At 46.8% G+C, this 21,215-nt stretch overlaps 1 protein-coding gene across 2 annotated transcripts in view; it reads left to right on the forward strand.

Annotated features, from left to right (window-relative positions):
• The window catches only part of trrap (transformation/transcription domain-associated protein), a 41,622-nt gene extending 20,658 nt beyond the window's left edge, over positions 1-20,964 (forward strand). For both annotated transcript variants that reach the window (XM_049758493.1, XM_049758494.1), the window contains 27 exons: positions 225-374; positions 440-639; positions 705-826; positions 1,357-1,570; positions 1,652-1,831; positions 2,022-2,168; positions 2,238-2,357; positions 2,814-3,101; positions 3,172-3,309; positions 3,380-3,492; positions 3,829-3,964; positions 5,394-5,585; positions 6,578-6,773; positions 7,095-7,213; positions 7,291-7,437; positions 8,367-8,467; positions 9,448-9,649; positions 10,863-11,024; positions 12,498-12,588; positions 12,668-12,873; positions 12,953-13,214; positions 16,428-16,653; positions 16,740-16,957; positions 17,463-17,647; positions 17,711-17,914; positions 19,233-19,427; positions 20,352-20,964. In XM_049758493.1, the coding sequence (XP_049614450.1) occupies positions 225-374; positions 440-639; positions 705-826; positions 1,357-1,570; positions 1,652-1,831; positions 2,022-2,168; positions 2,238-2,357; positions 2,814-3,101; positions 3,172-3,309; positions 3,380-3,492; positions 3,829-3,964; positions 5,394-5,585; positions 6,578-6,773; positions 7,095-7,213; positions 7,291-7,437; positions 8,367-8,467; positions 9,448-9,649; positions 10,863-11,024; positions 12,498-12,588; positions 12,668-12,873; positions 12,953-13,214; positions 16,428-16,653; positions 16,740-16,957; positions 17,463-17,647; positions 17,711-17,914; positions 19,233-19,427; positions 20,352-20,636 (4,799 nt within the window). In that variant the 3' untranslated portion in view covers positions 20,637-20,964. The remainder of the gene's footprint in view (positions 1-224; positions 375-439; positions 640-704; positions 827-1,356; positions 1,571-1,651; positions 1,832-2,021; positions 2,169-2,237; positions 2,358-2,813; positions 3,102-3,171; positions 3,310-3,379; positions 3,493-3,828; positions 3,965-5,393; positions 5,586-6,577; positions 6,774-7,094; positions 7,214-7,290; positions 7,438-8,366; positions 8,468-9,447; positions 9,650-10,862; positions 11,025-12,497; positions 12,589-12,667; positions 12,874-12,952; positions 13,215-16,427; positions 16,654-16,739; positions 16,958-17,462; positions 17,648-17,710; positions 17,915-19,232; positions 19,428-20,351) is intronic.
• The last annotated feature ends 251 nt before the right edge of the window (positions 20,965-21,215 follow it).

Below are 21,215 nucleotides of genomic sequence, written 5' to 3' on the forward strand. Positions count from 1 at the left end.
TTGGCCAGGAAGGCTGACATTCCAACATTTGCTCCAGGGAGCAGTAGCAACGGCGGCAGAATTGTTTGGGGGCGTCGGGCTTACTCATAACGTGACACCACGGAACCGTCGTGTTACAATAAAAAAATCAAGCCGAGGAGAAAAAAATGTACTGAGTGTGGGAGTGTGTTGGTCTTTTGTTTGTATTGTAATTCACACCACTTGACTCATTGTTTGTTTTCCAGGCACACTGATGATCCTCAAATCAGCCTGCAGTTACAATGCCAGCTACATCGATCGTCTCATCTCGGTGTTCATGCGCTCGCTGCAGAAGATGGTGCGTGAGCACCTGAGCCCCCAGCAAGCCAATCAAACAGCTACGGAAAACAGCACCGGTAAAACGACGACGACTTTCTCGAGCCTCGCTGTAGATTTGAGCTAACCGCTCGTGTTTTCACAGTGACGAGCGAGCTGGTCATGCTGAGCCTCGACCTGGTCAAGACACGACTCTCCGTCATGAGCATGGAGATGAGGAAGAACTTCATTCAGGTTATTCTCACCTCGCTGATCGAGAAGTCGGCGGATCCCAAAATTCTCCGTGCCGTGGTGAAGATTGTAGAAGAGTGGGTGAAAAATAATTCGCCTATGGCCGCCAATCAGGTAAGACACAGAAGTAAGAAAGACACAGAGTAAGACAAAGTAAACCCTCTGCCTCCTCCTTCTAGATGCCCAATATTCGCGAGAAGTCCATCTTGTTGGTTAAGATGATGACCTACATCGAGAAGCGTTTCCCCGATGAGCTGGAGTTAAACGGCCAGTTCCTGGACCTCGTTAATTACGTTTACAGGTAATTACCGCTATTCATCATATGGCCAAGTGGCCATGCCACGGCTGCTCAGTCACCCTTGCATCCGTCTCATCATAATGGATGGAAGGTCGGCAGGAAGAAAATGACACGAAGAACCGTGTTACCGCCAGAGCTCGCCATTTTATCCCGTTGCCGGACAGTCATCAACTGTCATCTTTTGGCCGTGACATGCGGCCATTAGAATTTTAATCAGGCAAATGCACCCCCCTCGCCTTTTCCACCCCATCTGCTCTTCGTGTCAGGAGATTTAAAATGAGCGGTAAAAGCTATGATTGACAGCGAGTAATGATATTGGGATAATAAAGCAGCTGTGCCCGACCGAACAATGTTGGATCAAGCGTGGAGCCTTGTCTGTTTTTTTTTGGTTCCTTTTATCGCTCACACTCGTTACGCAACAAAATAATTGCAAATATTTTTTTTTTGTAGTGCAAATGGCTCGATAATGTAAAGGCCCTTAGAGACAAGTCAACAAGTTCATCAGTAAATATTTCATCCTTGTCGCCATCCAGGGATGAAACACTGTCAGGAAGTGACATCACTTCAAAGTTGGAGCCGGCGTTTCTCTCCGGACTTCGCTGCACTCAGCCGCTGATCCGAGCCAAGTTCTTTGAGGTGTTTGATGGCTCCATGAAGCGACGAGTCTACGAGAGGCTCCTCTACATCTGTTGTTCTCAGAACTGGGAGGCAATGGGGAGCCACTTCTGGATCAAGCAATGTATCGAGGTAAGCCATCTTTCTCGTCAGCAAATCCCAAGGCGTTAGCGACTCAAATCACAACCGTTCTCATTTGCATTTTCTCGTTAGCTGCTGCTAGCGGTGTGCGAACGCAACACTGTCATCGGCACCAGCTGCCAGGGATCCATGCTTCCGTCAATCACGAACGTCATCAACCTGGCCGACAGCCACGACCGCGCCGCTTTTGCCATGGCCACGCACGTCAAGCAGGAGCCGCGCGAGAGGGAGACGAGTGAGACCAAGGAGGAGGTGCGGCGCGGCGCGTCGCACACGTGAAGCGCCGTCTCACATCAATTAGCACATTATCCCATTAGCCGCGTGCAACATACTCTCCTCCCGGGGAGATGAAAGCATCGCTTTTCTTCTCACATTCACATCACATCTTCCCTCTCGCACATTAGTGTGAAGTGAACGCCTTTTCCATTTCCTCTCTTGCCAGGATGTGGAGATTGATATCGAATTAGCGCCAGGTGACCAAACCGCTCTTCCAAAGACTAAAGACCAGACCGAGAGAGACGCCGGCAACCAGTTGCACATGCTAACCAATCGCCACGACAAGTTCCTCGACTCTTTACGGGAAGTCAAGGTAGTGAGTAAGCAATAGTTTGGAATTGGGAAGTATTTTGTTTTAATTTTTCATTTTATTTTTTGTTAGACCGGGGCGCTGCTGAATGCTCTTGTCCAACTGTGTCACATCGCCACTCCTTTGGCCGAGAGATCCTGGGTGCAACTCTTTCCTCGTCTTTGGAAGATTCTATCAGACAGGCAGCAGCATGTGAGTAGCACCAAAATCCCAAAACGGTTACACAAATATGACCTTCATTTTTTTGCCTTCTCAACTTAATGAGGGAGGATTCATTTATGCCAAGTATGGAAATGAGAAGCTGGGGAAAGGGAAAGCTTTTGATGAGCTGAACTAATAACCAAATGAATCTGGAGTAGGGGTTGAAAGGCCTTGATTTGAAGTGATTGAGCTCTTCAGTTTCAGAGATGATGCAGTCATGAGAATTTGAATGATGACACACTTCCAAGTCCGATGGCCGCGTTGGCTTCTTATCGCACGAGAGTAGAACGTGGAAGCGAGGGCTCTTTATCTGCTTTCGCATTTAGTGTCGCATTTGGTCTTCATTATTACAATATTGTTTTAAGTGACCATCAATGCTTTTTTGTGTGTGTTTTGTGGATGTTCATTTATCACATTTGCGACCCACATTTTTATTGACCTCTGCAGGCATTATCTGGAGAAATGAGTCCCTTCCTGTGCAGCGGCAGCCACCAAGCCCAGCGAGATTGTCAACCCAGTGCCTTGAACTGCTTTGTGGAGGCCATGTCTCAATGCGTGCCCCCGATTCCCATCCGCCCTTGCGTGCTCAAGTACTTGGGCAAGACGCATAACCTGTGGCTGCGCTCCACTCTCATGCTGGAACAGCAGGCCTTTGAAAAGGGTCTCAGCCTTCATACCAAACCCAAGCAAAGTGCAGAAGTTTATGAGCAGGAGAGCATCACGCCACCTCAACAGGTGAAGTGTTGATTGTGACGTGTCTTTAAAATCAGTTCTGAAATATATATATATTTTTTTTTTTTTATAGGAGATTTTGGACTCCCTGGCAGAACTGTACTCTCTCCTCCAAGAAGAGGACATGTGGGCGGGGCTGTGGCAGAAGCGATGCAAGTTCCCCGAAACCGCCACAGGCATTGCCTACGAGCAACATGGCTTCTTTGAACAGGTGAGCTGAGGTGAAGGAGGCTGTTTTTTTTTGTTGTTTTTTTTATAAACGTATCTCAATGCGTCCGTAGGCTCAGGAAAGCTACGAGAAAGCGATGGAGAAAGCTCGAAAAGAGCACGAGAGGAGCAACGTGTCTCCCGCCATATTCCCCGAGTACCAGCTCTGGGAAGACCACTGGATACGGTAATTTGTTTCCCCCTAAGAGCAGTCAAGACAATCCACAATGAAGTTATAGCATTTTTTTTTTTTTTGTGCGGCACATTCCTTCACTTCTACTTCTGCACAATTTTCTTACAAAGTTGTATTACTGATGTCGGGGAAATGTCAGATTTTATGAGCCATCTCAGTGAAACGACTTCACGAAAATAGCTTGACACAGTCTAGTTCTCCCTGCTGAACCGAATGATTTTCCTCCACCAGATTTTTTTTTTTTTTTTTATGACTATTCAACATTTTATTTGCATTGTGAGGCACAAAGTGTTTGGAGTCACCATTTTCTTTTGTTTGCTACCTCTCCAGCTGTTCGAAGGAATTGAACCAGTGGGAATCTTTGACAGAATACGGCCAATCTAAAGCCCATTCCAACCCTTATTTAGTGCTGGAGTGTGCTTGGAGGGTTTCCAATTGGGCTGCCATGAAGGAGGCTCTGGTGCAGGTGAGGAGAAAACACTTACCGTCTCAAATCAGCTCACTTGAGTCCGCACACCTTTGCATTCACACGTACAACGAGGCGCTCGCTTTTCAACTGAACTGAAAAAGCTTGACGAAAAACGGGCACAGCAAAGAAGCGTAATCAAAAGTCCCCACGAAGAACATCACAGTTGGTGCGAAACCTTCAGGTTTGAACTCGCTGAACCAGAGACTCAATTCCGCTTTTCTATCATTTGATTCCCGGAATTGAGTGCAGTGTTTTATATCCCGCCAAGACCTCACGCCGACGCGGGGAAGCGACTTGATATTGGAGCGTCCGGCCGATCGCTTCGCAACCTCCAGGGCGTGTGAGAGAGAGCCGCCCGTAAAGCGGCGTTAATTTATCGGCGGCGTGTTTGCTAAGAGGAAGCACGGACGGATGGAAAGTGTGTGATAGCACCTGACATATAACAAATAATCCTACTTTGCTCTTTCAAGGAGACTTGGAACCAATCCATTGAGCCGCCCGCCGTGTCCTAAGGCGACACCTAATTAAATTGTCTCGACGGCAACACCAAGTCCACTTCATCACCTTCTTCTTGCTCTGATCCTTCCGTCCCTCCGTTACCAATTTTAACTCGTTCAAGTAAAGACACTCGTTTGTCCATTTACCCGCTCTTCTTCCTCCCTCGCTCCATTTGCCCCCTTCTAATATTTACGACATCTCGCCGTGTGAATAATTACCCCGGCATCTGGTGCGGGCTGATTTGTTTTACGGCGTGTAGAGAGGGAAGCTTTCCTCGCGAGCTCAGAAGCGGATTCCAAAATGTCCCGGCTTTCAATTAACCGGCTCTTGATAAGGCCGCGCCTGTCTCGGGGACATTCATCAAGCGTCACCTCCGATAACCGCTCTGACCAATCACTGTAATTTTCTCAAGTGCCAATGCAAATACACAGCCGTGCTTCCTGCCCTTGTCCACCATTGGAGTTGTCTTCATATTCTTGTTTGAGTTTAAACATAGGTTGGACTTGAAGCCCCCCCCCCCTGGGGTTCCTATTTGTTTTGCACTAATCAACTCAGCATTTTTAATCAATAGCGGAGCCCGTTCCGCTACCGGCATGTCAAACCCAGGTTGATTAGTTTGAAGTAAAAAACTCCTGAGGCACAATATGAATTGGAAAACATGTTATTGTTTATTACAAAACGCTGAGTTAATTACTTTTTCCTTGTTACGTTTAAAATTGTTTGTTCTGTTTTGCTTGATATGGCAATATAGCTGACCGATTGTTTTTTTTTTTTCCCCACATGGAAAGAGAAATTATATTCCAACTCTACTTCTAAGAATTCACCTGCTTCAGTTATATATATAAAAAAAATAAAAATCCACAAACTATATTCATTTGAAGGCTGTGCACATAAAACATATTAAGACTGTTTTCATATTCCTTTCCAGGTGGAGTTGAGTTGTCCCAAGGAGATGGCCTGGAAGGTGAACATGCACCGCGGCTACCTGGCCATCTGCCACCCCGAGGAGCAGCAGCTCAACTTCATCGAGCGACTGGTGGAGATGGCGTCCAGCCTCGCCATCCGGGAGTGGCGAAGGTTGCCTCATATCGTTTCACACGTGCACACGCCGCTGCTCCAGGTATGTTTTTTTTTTTTTTTTTTTGGAGCAAATCATACCAGACCATCAGTAACGCAGATAACAGCTTCTATCTCCTCTCCTCATTCCATTTTGCAAAATTGAGTTAGATGAATAGATGATGCATGCGCAAAAGGGGGGGGATCTTTAAGCCTCTTTAGTTCCTCCACAAGAGATTAAAATAGACAGGAGAAAAGATGAAAAAGGGAGGATGGGCAAAGAAGAGAAAACAAGGTGATGGAGTTTAAGGACGACGAAACGCTGCGAGAGGTGAAAAGAAGAGTTAGTTTAGCCGTAATTACTTCCCTGCCTTAAGATAGCATTTGATTAAATACCTGCGGCAAAATTACATTTACATGATGAATAGCACACGCCCCAATGAAGGTTAGAAGCGGGCCATCAACTGATATCAACTGATAATTGTGAATAAATATTACATTACCCAATTTATTTGGCTCGGCCGCTTAAAAGGTAATCTTTCAGCTCATCTCTTACTTGCTGCATTTGTCCTTACAAAATTGGAATGCAAATTGGGTGATTACCTTCTTTGTTGTTCTTTGCGCACACACCTGTATGTGTGTGTGTGTGTGTGTGGCACGTCCAGCTCGAAAAAAAACAAGCTATTCATTTCTCGCCAGGCATTCTAGCAGCCAGCTGTAAATCTCCATTCCAAACTTTATGTCCCACATCCAGTTTGGCTTGAGAAAGCCCGACTCGGCAAATAACAGAAAGGCTCAAAAAGCAAGTTATCATCAAATCCAGCCTCCCAGTGGCGTCTGGCAATCAATGGATGATCACCAGCTCACATCGATCGGGAGAGCTGGCGCTAATATTGATTGATGCGTAGTTATAATGGAATGATTGATTACACTTTCACAAAGCAGCTTTGGGCCAATCAATGAGGCTTCTTTTCACAGAATGAGATACAATAGCTTACTTGTCATTTTTTACCCCCCCCTCCCATCTCTTTCTCTTTTTGGGCCACGTCTCGCCAGGCGGCACAGCAGATTATAGAGTTACAAGAAGCAGCCCAAATTAACGCCGGGCTGCAGCCGACCAACCTGGGCCGCAACACCAGCCTCCATGACATGAAGACCGTGGTCAAAACGTGGAGGAACCGACTTCCCATTGTTTCTGATGACCTGTCGCACTGGAGCAGCATTTTCATGTGGCGCCAGCATCACTACCAAGGTATACCTATGAACCACTGCACTTGTCTCTAATGTAGCTCGTACATGAGTCCACTCATAAACTCCCCCCCCCTCCTCCCTCTTTGTCATCCTCTCTGGTTCTGCTCCACAGTGGCAATAAAATCCACCATTTGTACATGACAGCCTTGAAACTTCTGCTGTAGTGAAATTGAATTTTCTTGATAAAATCCATTGCCATGCCCCATTTGCTGTGCAATATTTTTATGTCCCCAGTGCATCGCGCTCCTCTTCAATGATGGCACCTGTATAATAAATACAGACAGCTTTTTTTTTTTTATGACGGTTTTCTCGCTCTCCGTAGCCATAGTGACAGCCTACGAGACGAATACACAGCATGATCCAAACAACAACAATGCCATGTTGGGAGTTCACGCATCAGCATCTGCTATCATTCAGTACGGCAAGATTGGACGCAAACAGGTGAGTCATTTCTAAGCTTGGAAAAACTTTTTTTTGGGGGGCATATTTCATTCATGTCATTTTTTACCTCTTCACAGGGTTTGGTGAATGTTGCTCTGGACATCCTAAGTCGTATCCACACCATCCCGACAGTGCCCATTGTGGACTGCTTCCAGAAGATCAGACAGCAGGTTAAATGCTATTTACAGCTAGCGGGCGTGATGGGCAAGAACGAATGCATGCAGGTGAGGATTTCAAATTTGTTCACTTGAATTGACATGTAAATTTATCTGCAGTAAATGCATTTTCAGCCTTATATGTGATTTTCTTTATATCGACATGATAATCTCTGGAAATTTATTCCGGCAATGCAACGCTTGGTTTAACCTCAGAATTGTTTCTATATTCTAGAAGGAGGAAGATTACTTTATTGTCCCTCAGAGGGGAAAGTCAATTTACATGCACAGAAATACACACACGGAGCAGCATAGGACAGAAACTCCGGCAGCTGTCTCATGAAATATTTTATTGGAACAATATATGGTAATTATGTGCGATGAAAACACAGCAACCGGGTCCACTCTAATTTAAATCATTCAAATTGAATTTGGTTTAGCGCTCAGTTGCCGTTGAGCTGTCATTTGATCACATGGTAAATTTACCGCTCAAAGCAGCAAGTGAACTGAATCATCTGTCAGGAAAATGACGAATATAGTTGTTAAATATCTCTCTCTATATATATATATGCACACATATAATATAGATATGTAGAATTTTGTTTTTGCCATCTTCTAGCCACAAAATTTTAATAAAAAAAAATGTATATTTGCGGTAGCTTTTGCTGACATGTTATTACACCAAGATTTGAAGGCAAAGGTTTCTATCTCAAGGGATTACACTTAAGCCTACTGACTTAATAGCTCTGATTAATAGAAGTGGTTCAGTGCACCACAAGCTATTAAAAGTGGCAGAAGAACCCCTCCTCCTCTCTCTCTTTCTCCTCCTCCAAATCTTCTGGCTCGTACTTTCTCCTCCACTCTCTGACTACACGCCGTTTGTCACAGCGGCGCACTGGGGACAACTAATCAGACGCTCACGATAATGGAAGCTTGCGTTCCTTACGTCTTAATGATCACCTGCGAGATATATATATTTTTTTCTTAATATCTTTCAGGGTTTAGAGGTGATCGAGTCCACCAACCTGAAGTACTTCACGAAGGAGATGACGGCTGAGTTCTACGCCCTCAAGGGCATGTTCCTGGCTCAAATCAACAAGTATGGATGACATTTGGCAACTTTGGCGCCCATAGCACTAACCTTCACAGTTTACGTTGGCCGTTAGCTACCACGTCATTTTTGACGTGACACGCTATCCTGAGGGGTGAAAGACAAATTGAGGAAACCTTATTAAATGGATACACAGCTCAATAATTAACCAGAGGCAATTTTCCAGAATCTCCGCAATCAGCAAAATTTGCCTCTACCTCAGCGGGGTTCATTGCAATCATGAAGTTTCGCTTAACTACGGGAGGATTAAGAAGCGGCGTGGCGGTTTTGTCGGAGAAATTTCACGTGGCGGGATGTGTTTACGTGTGTGCTAAAAGATTTGGGGATCATTCAATTTAACGGGTGTCAAAAATTTGACAGTCCGTCGGGTGCCGGTAGAAATATTTAATGTGTTTTTAACGCGAGCAAAGTGGCAGAGGCAACTCCAACACGCATCGCTAGAGGGTCTTTGGCTCCGGCTCCCATAGCAATCAAGCTCCCGTTTCTTAATCACATGCCAAAATGCCTTTCATAAGAACACAATTTAATTGATTGTCTTGGGAGACATTTTGTTGTATATAAGCGGGAAAGTACTTTGGAAGCTTTATTCGCATCCTGCTCACCGAAGCTTTTTTATTGACAGGCCTGTCTGTCTGTTGTGACGGCAGGAACGCGTGCGCCTCGTGACTTGTTTATTTATCAAACGTTGAAGTGTGTTAAAGTTATTCAGGCCGCATGCCAAGCGGTTAAAAGCTGCACGGTGTGACGCAAGCCGCCGATGACTCAAAAATAAATTCTCCTGTCAGCATAAATGGCACTGCTGCCACATTGCACCTGTCTTTGCCTTAAGTGTGCCACACTGAATTTGCAAGACTGGAAAGTGTGACTACTAGACTGAGAGCCAAGAAAAGAAAAAAGTGAAATCAGAATATGACATTTTTGCATTTTTTTTTTTTTTTTGCAAACCACATATCTACTTGTCATTGCAGGTCAGAAGAAGCCAACAAGGCCTTTTCAGCCGCTGTCCAGATGCACGACGTGTTGGTGAAGGCGTGGGCCATGTGGGGTGACTATTTGGAGAACATCTTTGTGAAGGATCGGCAGCTCCACTTAGGAGTCTCCGCTATCACCTGCTACCTCCACGCTTGTCGCCACCAAAACGAGAGCAAATCTCGCAAATACCTGGCAAAGGTGAGAGCGCCCTCATTTTTAATATATATTCATATACATTTTTATTTATATTTTATATTTATACATTTTTTATTATATTTTATTTTCTTATGTATACTTGTATATTATTTATATATTATATATTTATATTTTATATATCATATTTATATTTATTAGGGCAATGCACATGAATTATTTCCTCTTCACTCAAGGAAAGAAGCAAATGTCATATATTAGCAGCCCGCCCACGTGAATGATTATGCTTCATTCATGGAGGCTGAGCTCTGATTTCCTCCTATGCTAGCCCGAGCCAGGAGTTTGTAGATTTACGAGTTGATATGAGCATGAGCAACCATGCCTGTGCACCTGCGGGAGCGCCTTTCTCCATTAGACCTTTTTTTCAAATAGGGTCATTGTTAATTCCCCCGTCTCTAAACCCCATCCAGCCCATACATTATTGGTTCTGATGGGCCCAAACACATTTTATTCCACCCTCAGCCTCAGTCGTAATTTGATTGCTCACAGTCGCTGTGGATGGGTTCCCACGGCAGATCAATGGTGGAGTGGAATCCTCTTACACGGACGCCGACGGTCTAATGGCCTCCCCTGACACTCCAATCTCCCCCCACCTTCCTGCGCGGGCAGACCTTTTTCAAAGAGTCAGACTAATGCTATCGCACTCGCCAGTCGAGCGAACCCTATGCGGGAGGTAATGAGACGGACTCCTCGCTAACAAGCATCGCGCCGACTTATACAGACACACCTCAGCACGTTCATCGCAGCTCCTTCACAATTGCTTCTATACATGAATAGACGCTAGTTTGAATTAAATAGCATTATCGTCGCTGCTGCTAGCTTGACATGCTATTATGATGCGGTTGCGGCGACACCACCTTCGCTGATGGATCCAGCCAGTTGACCGCTCATTACCAGCAATTATGTGCAATCTGTAACCTGGTCGGAAATACAGAGGGGGGGGGCGGTAATATCTTCCCCATAATGAGGCACGGCACAGAAATGGCCTCCTACGTCGTCTCATCATTTACGGCTGTAACGATCAGCCAGAAGGATCTTTGCCTCGCTCTGCAAACTTTCCTCCTGCTGTGCAGAGCCAGTCTGACTGATGATCCAAAGACCACCCTGATTGAGTTATATAAAATATGATTTCCAAAAAAAAAAATGTGACTCTCCATCTATTACCAAATTTCACAGCCTTCTTGTCATTTCTTTGTAGGTATTGTGGCTTCTCAGTTTTGATGACAAGGACACACTGGCAAACGCGGTGGACAAGTACTGCATCGGAGTCCCGCCCATCCAGTGGTTGGCATGGATACCGCAGCTGCTGACCTGCTTGGTTGGATCTGAAGGCAAACCGTTGCTCAATCTAATAAGCCAGGTGTTTATATTTTCTTTCAAAGTCATTGATTAATAATAACAGGAATGAATGATCTTCAGTGGTTGCGACAACATTTTGTCTAAATATGGGCCGATGCCACTGATGAACTATTTTTGGTGTTCTTGCTTCATTCCATTCATCCAGTCCAGCACATCTGGCTCATGCATTTCAGTTTTTTATCGGTGACTTCCTAATAGCGATGAATTAACCGCATTCAAGCTCAAGCGATCTCTTTCTAGCCTGCATTCTATTTAGCAAATTAAGCATTTAGACACACACACACACACTCCTCCACTTTGACACCCCATTTATTGGCTCCCACTCGACCCCAGCGAATTGGATTTTAAATTATTTGCACATGAAATGATTACAAAATTGTACGCATCCACATTGCAGGAGCAGAGTAATTAATGCAAGGACTAATTTGCGTATGGTTAATGGAGTTTCTTTTTTTTTCTGCGCGAGGACAGTCTTCAAAGAGTAGACGGCGGGGATATTGTTTCAAAAAAAAAGATGAGGGTTTGTTACTTTTGAACCGACTTCATGCCAGTGACATAATTCCCGTATAGATCCATTTTGTAATGATCGATTAGTAAAAGGTGAGCATGGTTCACTTCACAGTGAATCTTGTTTTAATGCATGGCGGGGGCTTTACAGCGGTCATTTTCCTGAATTATTTAGAATTTTTTTCTTAGCGGAGGGATGTTTGAAAAACGTATGTTGAAAAATTGATGAAGGTGAGGCAGAACGCGCCTGGGGCTAGGTGGCGAGATGAATCAGAAGTTAAGAGCGAATTTCAGCAGCCCCGCTCGTACACCCTCCCAACCTTTTTTCTTGTTAAGCCTTCTGCCCTTCTGTCACGTAGAAGAAGTCTTAACTTCCCATTTGCGTGCTGATCTGTCGTTCCGTCCTTTGCCCGTCTGTCTGGCTTTCTCTTTCATCTTTAATGCTGCTTTTAGATGCCACCTCCATTTTCCTCTTCCTCTGTCTGCTTCGTCGCCTCCTTGCTATTTCCGTCCTTGTTCTCTTTTCGATTATATGTTTTTTTTTTCGTTTTTTTTTTCTGACGACACCAAAACAATCTTTTATAACCTTCAAAAAACATTTTAGATCAATTATTTTGACAAACTACAAATAATCAGTAATAATCGACAAATCGCTCAGTGATTCAGTATTTCGCTTTACCCAATGTTGTCAGTGATTTTTTTTTTTGTCAAGGGAAAAGGTCAATTTCATCATCACTCACATTCAGTTTTGCATTCCAACTCCCTTGACACACCGCTTCAAAGACTCGCTCTGTTACAGCAGGGGCAGGCTGGCTGTATCAGTGTGATCTCGCTCCTGGCGCACACACACACACACACACACTCCCCCCACCTCTGTCTGCCTCCCTTTGGGGGGGGGGGTGTGTGTGTGTGGGGGGGGGGGGGGTCCTTGAAATGTAATATGTGACCCTCCCTTTTTATCCGGCAGGTGGGACGAGTCTACCCTCAGGCTGTCTACTTCCCCATCCGCACCCTTTACCTGACGCTCAAGATCGAGCAAAGGGAGCGCTACAAAAGTGGTAAGAACACAACATGGTGGAAATGAAATGATTCTCCATTTGATTTGATATGTTGTAATAAAAATAGTTGAATCCTTAGACGCTTCAGGGCAACAACAGCCTGCTTCGGTGGGGTCCCAGTCTCACTCGGGGGCCTCGGACCCTGGACCCATTAGGGCCACGGCCCCAATGTGGCGCTGCAGCCGAATCATGCACATGCAGCGTGAGCTCCACCCCACCCTCCTGTCCTCCCTGGAGGGAATCGTGGACCAGATGGTGTGGTTTAGGGAGAACTGGCATGAAGAGGTGAGAACAAAAAAATGCTTATTTGTTTATACTGTATTTTTTTGGGGGGTGTGAACATGGGTTCCTTTGGTCTATGCAGGTTTTGAGGCAGCTCCAACAAGGCCTGGCCAAGTGCTACTCGGTGGCCTTCGAGAAGAGCGGCGCCGTGTCCGATGCTAAGATCACACCGCACACGCTCAACTTTGTCAAGAAACTAGTCAGCACCTTTGGCGTGGGCTTGGAGAACGTTTCCAACGTGTCCACCATGTTCTCCAGCGCCGCCTCGGAGTCGCTGGCCCGCCGCGCCCAAGCTACGGCCCAGGACCCGGTTTTCCAGAAGATGAAGGGCCAGTTCACGACAGGTTGGTTACATATCGTTGTTTGTCTCGCGCGGCGACGACCGAACGAGCAACGCAAACGACGCCGCCGTGCCGCTAAATCTCGCCAGATGTTGCGGCGCCAGCTGTGCTCACGCAGCCAGACATCATCCCGCCTCGCCGCCAGCCGGCCCGTCCACCACGGCTACCCAGCTGTCCCCACGGCCGAGCCCGAGCCTTCGCCAAAGCGGAACAAAAAGGGTTTACAGAACGGCTGAGCCGCCAAGCTCCCCGCGCCGTGCTAGTGGCTCACTTGCTTTTCACAGGGTTTGTGGGCCGGAAAATATGGGTTTATGTGAGCATATATAACATCTGGCAGCAGGGAGGCATTCAAATCCAATTACGGCAAACGTTATTTGCATGAGTTGCTGTTTTAGTCAGGGATCTGAACGGCAGACTTTTGTCACAGCCGCTTTTCTGGGGTGGGGGGGAAATTGCGTAATATTTCGGTTTATTCAAATTCTGTGTGTTCTGCCGTGCAAATGTCTTTTCGGGTAGGATAAGCGTTACGCCGCATATTGGTTTCGCACCTGCTACTGACAGCACACTAATGTGTCTGGCTTCTATGATGATTTAATTTTCCTCCGGGAACCAATTGTCGGCTTTACTAACTTTTTACATGTTTGGTGCCATACCGACCCCCCTCGGAGTGAACATGCATATGATGGATGTTGGCGTCAGATGGGCAGATGGAACCAGAATTGGCTTAAGAACACGGGTCATAGAGCAAGCTGTCCAACTTTCTCGCCCTTGCCACTTTCGCAGCCTCCCGGGGAGTCTGCTGCTGCTTGTTAGAGGAGTCAACTTAAGTGCTCGCTCTGTATCTAGTCTGAGATTGAATATTTACTGCATTGCTTTGTAGCTGCTATTTGAGAGCAATAAATTGTAGCAATTTTTCTGAACCGTCGCAATTTTACCGCTGCAGGTGAATTGCAGGCAACAAAATGGGCCAATGCTAAAAGAACATTTTCATCTCCAATTTTATAAAGGCTCATTTAAAAAGTATTAGGTGTTCTCACTTTGACAGAGATTGAACTGATTTTGAAATGGCACGGCTTTGCGGTTGTCATGGATTTGTTAGAACCGGCAAAGCCTCAAATGGGGAAGCTATACGTAGCGCGCACCTTCACCTCCCATCCAGAAGGGCTTTGCAAGTCTTTGCTTCGCCTCCTTCTTCATTGTTGCTGATTACAGCTCATCAAAACATGCTGCATGCAGTTTAATACTTTAACACTCTTATTTTTTTTGTAGCTCTGATTTAATGATGTCTCAACCTTCTGAAGGGGATTTTAAGTCAATGAAGCAAATACTTGTGCTGCCTGCCAGGCTTACTGTAATGTTTCCTCAATTATTATTATAAATTAATATAAATTATTATTGTTAATTACAAATAAAATTCTAGATTATTTTTATTATTTATTTTATTTACCGTATTTGCCGGTGTATTGGTCGACCTTTTTCGATCCAAAATCGACCGAAAAAAATCGACCTCGACTTATACACCGAGTCATAAAATTTAACTTCGTATTCATCGCTTCAAATGTGATGGTAACCAAGGCTGTTTCCCATGCATCTCATTGTGCGTGGGTGTGCGTCCGTCAGGCTCATCAAACAGCGAGAAACTGAATCATTATAAAGCGTTCGTCGCATTAACACGCATCCTCAGCAACAATTTCAAATATTCTCACTTCAATAACGGACATCGAAAGGCAGGCAGCGACGATGACTGCTAGGGGGAAGTACTGGGTATTGAGCGAATGTGAGTCATCGCGCGTCAAGCAACGACAATAACTACCGGTACGTAAACATTCAATCGCCATGTCTAAATGAATGTCGTTGGCACTTAGAAAATATTCGCCAAACTTGGCCAGACTTCCAGGGGAAGAGGCCGAATTTTCACTTGTTCTGGCCGACCGGAGGAACTAGCCGAGGCGGACACTTTACGGCGGTTGAGTCGTTGGCACTTAGAAAATATTCGCCAAACTTGGCCGGACTTCCAGGGGAAGAGGCCGAATTTTCACTTGCCGACATGGGGAACCAGCCGAGGCGAACACTTTAGAACCGGGCGGCGCGCGCGAGTGCGCGGCCCGCTGGAAGTCGAATGAGGCTCCGCGATTTCATCCGCGGTGCTTATAAAGTGCCGATCCGCTCGGCCGGAGCTATTTTCGGCCGCCCGACGCGTGTGCACGGCCTCCCGGCTGTGCCGGGCAGCGTGCGCGAGCTCGCCGGCTGCTGGAAGTCGAATGAGGCTCCGCGATCTCCTCCGCGGTGCTTATAAACAGCCGATCCGCTCCGCGGGAGGTATTCCCGGCAACTTGGCGCGTGCGCATGGCCTCCCGGATGTGCCGGGCGGCGTGCGCGAGCTCGCCGGCTGCTGGAAGTCGAATGAGGCTCTGCGATCTCCTCCGCGGTGCTTATAAAGAGCCGGTCCGCTCGGCGGGAGCTATTTCCGGCCACTTGGCGCGTGTGCACGGCCTCCCGGTGGTGCCGGGCGGCGTGCGCAAGTGCGCTGGCCGCTGGAAGTCGAATGAGGCTCCGCGATCTCCTCCGCGGTGCTTATAAAGTGCCGATCCGCTCGGCTTGGAGCTATTTCCGGCCTCCCGGTGGTGCCGGGCGGCGTGCGCGAGCTCGCCGGCCGCTGGAAGTCGAATGAGGCTCCGCGATCTCCTCCGCGGTGCTTATAAACAGCCGCATGCGCACGGCCTCCCGGAATTTGAACACATTTCGTCAATAAATTTCGCATATTGAATTTTGAAGTTTAATATAATGCAACAATTGAGCTCGAATTATACAAAGGATATATCATAAAATCGTAAATTTCCGTCGAATTTTAGGGGGTCGACTTATACACCGAGTCGACTTATACACCGGCAAATACGGTATTTGTATTTCTTTTAATGTGGAAGAGGGCTTATGTTTTTAATAACTGCTCGGGGGGTACGCAGCTCCGGGGAAGGTTAACGGTCACACATGCACAAGCACACGTGGGAGCTGCCCACTCGTGTTCCAGCCGTGTACTTTTGGCAGCTGAGATCAGCTCCAATGGAGCAGTCCGGAAGGTTTGCATTTCTCAAGGTCACCGAGGCCTCGTGTTCACATTTTGGTGTTAGCAAGCCTCTGGGTAAACACATCAGTTGTTGTTTGTTGTCTCGCTTGAGGGCTAACTTCTTGTTTTTGTTTGTCTTCCGCTCCCACCAGACTTTGACTTTAGCGTGCCAGGTTCCATGAAACTCCACAATCTGATCTCCAAGCTCAAGAAATGGATCAAGATCCTGGAGGCTAAGACCAAGCAGCTGCCCAAGTTCTTCCTCATTGAGGAGAAATGCCGCTTCCTCAGCAATTTCTCCGCTCAGACTGCAGAGGTGGAGATCCCCGGGGAGTTCCTCATGCCCAAACCGACGCACTACTACATCAAAATTGCCAGGTGACTAGCACTGGAAAATTCCACTCCGCATTTTTTGATTTTCTATATATAGACATATGTGATTTGCTCACGGTTCCTCTCCTCAGGTTCATGCCGAGAGTGGAGATTGTCCAGAAGCACAATACGGCAGCACGGCGCCTTTACATTCGCGGGCACAACGGCAAGATCTACCCTTACCTGGTGATGAACGACGCCTGCCTGACCGAATCCCGACGCGAGGAGAGGGTTCTGCAGCTCCTTCGACTCCTCAACCCTTGTCTGGAGAAGAGAAAGGAGACCACCAAAAGGCACCTCTTCTTTACTGGTAGGACTACGGAAAAAAGGGTGACAAAGTTCAGATAATAAATTAGCTTTGTGCTAATAAGCAATGACAAATGCCATAGACATGCTAAGAAAAATAAGCTTTGCTATTGTGGTCATTGTAAGTCAACACTTTTGGATATCAAGAACACTGCACTCCGCTCATTTCTTTTTCTGGCTGTCAGCCTCAAGCAGAGCACACACAATTTCATTTCCGTCTCAAGCCCGCTCTGTCCTCCCACACCGTCCGCCCCCCTGTGGTTCGCCTCCGCTCAGATGTTTGCCTACTCTCCATTTATGCTCTTGATTGGTTTATTTAAGGGGCAAGTAAGGATACGGAATTCAGCCGTGGGTTCCAAGCCAATTCCTTCAATCAGGCACGGCCAGTGTTGTAAATGTTTAGGTTTGTTTTGACTGCGCGGTTAAACCCGCAGCCTTCTCGGTTTAGACTGACTTGATGCCTCCTTCCTCTGCCCCTCATCTCTCTCTCTTTTTTTTTTTTTTTCTAGTGCCGAGAGTGGTGGCGGTGTCCCCTCAGATGCGGCTCGTGGAGGACAACCCTTCGTCTCTGTCACTGGTAGAAATCTACAAGCAGCGTTGTGCCAAGAAGGGGATCGAACACGACAACCCTATTTCCAGATATTACGATCGCTTGGCCACCGTGCAAGCCAGAGGCACGCAGGCCAGCCATCAGGTATGGAGGTAGAATCACGCTAGGTCTCCTCTCGACTGTGTGTAACCTTTGTTGACCCACCAGGTCCTACGAGACATCCTGAAGGAGGTCCAGGGCAACATGGTACCACGCAGCATGCTCAAGGAGTGGGCCCTCCATACTTTCCCCAACGCCACCGACTACTGGACCTTCCGCAAAATGTTCACCATCCAGCTGGCTCTCATCGGCCTGGCTGAGTTCATGCTCCACTTGAATCGGCTCAACCCGGAGATGCTGCAGATAGCTCAGGTATTATGACATAAATTCGTCAAACCAAATGAAGCTTCCCCCCCCCCCCTTTCAGGGATTTGCGTCACTTCTCAGTAGTATTCACAAATGAATCAGTGAAATTGATGAGTCACCCACTCCAAATTGTTTCAAGGGCATGCAGGCTTCATGCACCTTAATTTAATAGACAGCCGCACATTTGTGTAGATGCGCTGAGATGACCATTACCCTCCTCTGTATCCGTCTTCATGACTCATCCCTCTCCCCCCTGCGACATTCACATTAACGTCTATCAGTCAACAGCCGCTGTAAATACGGCGGATGTTTTGACAGAACGTTCAACGCAGTCCCTCCGCGCGCCAACGCTCGGAAGATGTTTCAATTTGAAGAGGCTGCATTTGTGTGTGTGTGAGTGTGTGAGCGCATCTGCTTCTCAGTCCTCACTCAAGGTCCTCAGCCAGCTTTTTCCCCCTAAGTCATTATTAAAGATGATTGTGTCAGTCAGCCGCCCCGCCCCTCTGATCCTAATCGCCCTTTGCTGACAGGCGTTCCTTCGGGCAGCTAAGCGCCGGTATTAAGCCCCTACTCTGCCTGTTCCATTCGGCAGATCCCATTAGACACACGGGGGGATTACGGTGCGGAGTGTGCGCCAAGCTGGAGTTTGCAAGGACAGGACATCAGCGCCACATATTTGTGCCCCGCCCTTGTGGAGTTCATGAATGCATGAATGCCATCGCTTTTGTCAGCAAGACTTAATTGACATATTGCAGGGATCCAGACTTTTTTTTTTTTTTTTTTAGGTCAAGGAACTATGAGCACTTTTCAGGCCTGTATCTCATTTCCCAGCAGGCCCTTCAAATGAAACCAATGCTGATTTAGTCTTCTGATCACTGTCTGCAGTCTGACCAGAGCACGCTGCGGGGGGGGTTGCGGCTTTCTCTACTCACTGCCCCGAGGCTCGCCGCGGGGGCCTGGCGGAGCAGACGGCACGAGCTGTAGGGAACTGCTTGGCCGTAAAGCTGTCAGAGCTGCTCGCCCCTTCATATAAGGGAGCTTATGAGCGGAATGGCGGCATCTCGCTCATAAATGCAAACTCGGCCTGTATATATCGAAGTCCGAGCGGGAAGGCAGTGAGAGCGAAAATGAGGATTATAGATGTTCAGCCGCTGATACTTTGACGTGTTACCGTGTCTGAGAGGACTGATCAATAACAGCTCGCAGCCTGTTTTTGTCAGCCACCCTTCCCTAAAGTGTTCTATCAGCTCAAGGTTGACGCGCAACTCACTCAATATCGACCCCGGGTTGCGCAACACGGCTGACGCCTCGCTCTCGCTCGCAGGACACCGGCAAGCTCAACGTCTCGTACTTCCGCTTCGACATCAACGACGCCACGGGTGACCTGGACGCCAACCGACCGGTTCCTTTCCGCCTGACGCCGAACATCTCCGAGTTCCTGACAACCATCGGCGTTTCTGGGCCGCTCACCGCCTCTATGATCGCTGTGGCGCGGTGCTTCGCGCAACCCAACTTTAAGGTCGGTGCCCCTCTATTTTTTATTTTTTTTGGTTTGCTATTTTATGCCTTTTATAGTCCACCCAAATGCTTCTCCAGCACCTTTCGAGTCTTGACAAAATGTTTGTTTTAAACAAAGTCAGCGCAATGAATAAGCAGCAGGCTGCGTTTTACTTCACATAACCCAGCGGGGCGGTAACGACGGCCATGTGGCGGTTTTGCTGAAGCTTACGGAGGGAAGCGGAAATCTTCACATGCTAACACACAGGAACACAAGCACGCAGACTCGTCAAGGCTCCCGCCGTCTCCGGGGATGTGGCAATCATCACAACCAACCAGATAAACAAGCTTAGCAACCAAGCGGAAGCATAAGCGAACAGTGTGTGTATTGTGTACCTAGTTAGGTGATGATTATTGCTGTTGTGGTCCCGCGGTGGTTGAACTGGTTGTGTATTTTAAGTCTTGGTCACCATAATGAGCTGCTAACGGCGCACGCAGCTCTCCCCACCCTAAATTGGAATCTGCTTTACGTGTTTGTTTGACATTGGCTTTAGACAAACAGTCTTTTTTTAAAATGTTGTTTTCATCTTAAAACACACAGCCAACGGAAACGCTTCATTCCAGATTGGCACATTGTGCCCACGTAAACAGCATTCTCAGACACATAATGATGACTTTGAGATAAACCCGCACGGTTATCGAATTAACTCGGAATCCGGCTTAATGTGGGCAGCTCGCAGCCACACTTATGGTAACGCCTCAAAATTTTGAGAGACACTGAAAATGTGCCACGGTCAGCTAGAGGTCATTGGTTCTCCAAACAGGATCAAGATCCAAATCAAACAAGTCAAACCACTAAAGAATGGTTGGAAATATTCTCTCGGCCTTTACAAGTAAACAATTGTTGTTGTTTTTTCTCAAAGCTGACGTCTTTGCTTTCTGCCAGGTGGATGGTATCCTGAAAGCTGTCCTGCGCGACGAAATCATCGCTTGGCACAAGAAAACCCAGGAGGACACGTCCATGCCACTGTCGCCGGCTGGCCAGCCAGAAAACATGGACTCCCAGCAGCTGGTGTCGCTGGTCCAGAAAGCCGTCACTGCCATCATGACCCGCCTGCACAACCTGGCGCAGTTCGAGGGAGGCGAGAGTAAAGTCAACACTTTGGTGGCTGCCGCAAACAGCCTGGACAATTTATGTCGCATGGACCCTGCGTGGCATCCTTGGCTCTAAAACAAAACAAAAAAAAGACGACGTGCCAGTCTTTTACTTAGGTTGGAAAAAGGTTTGGGTATTTATTCGATATCCATCATGAATAATTGCTAAAGTGACTTTTTATTATCATGCTGAATGGGCCACTTTGTAAAATCCTTTGTGTATTTATTTTTGTATCGGAATCATTTTGTTACAGATTTTCAACTATAACATGGTTTTAAGGAAAAACAGTTATAAACAATCACAAATTTCATTTACTGTCAAGCTTTTATTTTTGTTACAGAAGCCCATTGCGCCGCTCTTGTAGGTAAGCATTTTGTTTGAATAAAATGCTATTTTTTAATTATACTCTCTTCTTTTCCATTTTGTTCCATCTCCAACACCCAACTGTACCCGTTCTGATCATGAAAAAAAAAAAAAAAACTTTGATGCAATTAGTTCTCTTCCTAGTTTCTTGAAGTTGGGTTATAAAAGAGCAATAATAACTGGTAATCGCCATCTGTGCCTCAATCCTCCCGTATCACTTTGTCGCCGTCATAATCGCCCTGAAGGACACACTCCTGGATGTTATTGTGATCATAACTCACACTGTGAAAT

Source organism: Syngnathus scovelli, chromosome 21 (genome assembly GCF_024217435.2).
Source record: "Syngnathus scovelli strain Florida chromosome 21, RoL_Ssco_1.2, whole genome shotgun sequence".
Taxonomy (NCBI): domain Eukaryota; kingdom Metazoa; phylum Chordata; class Actinopteri; order Syngnathiformes; family Syngnathidae; genus Syngnathus; species Syngnathus scovelli.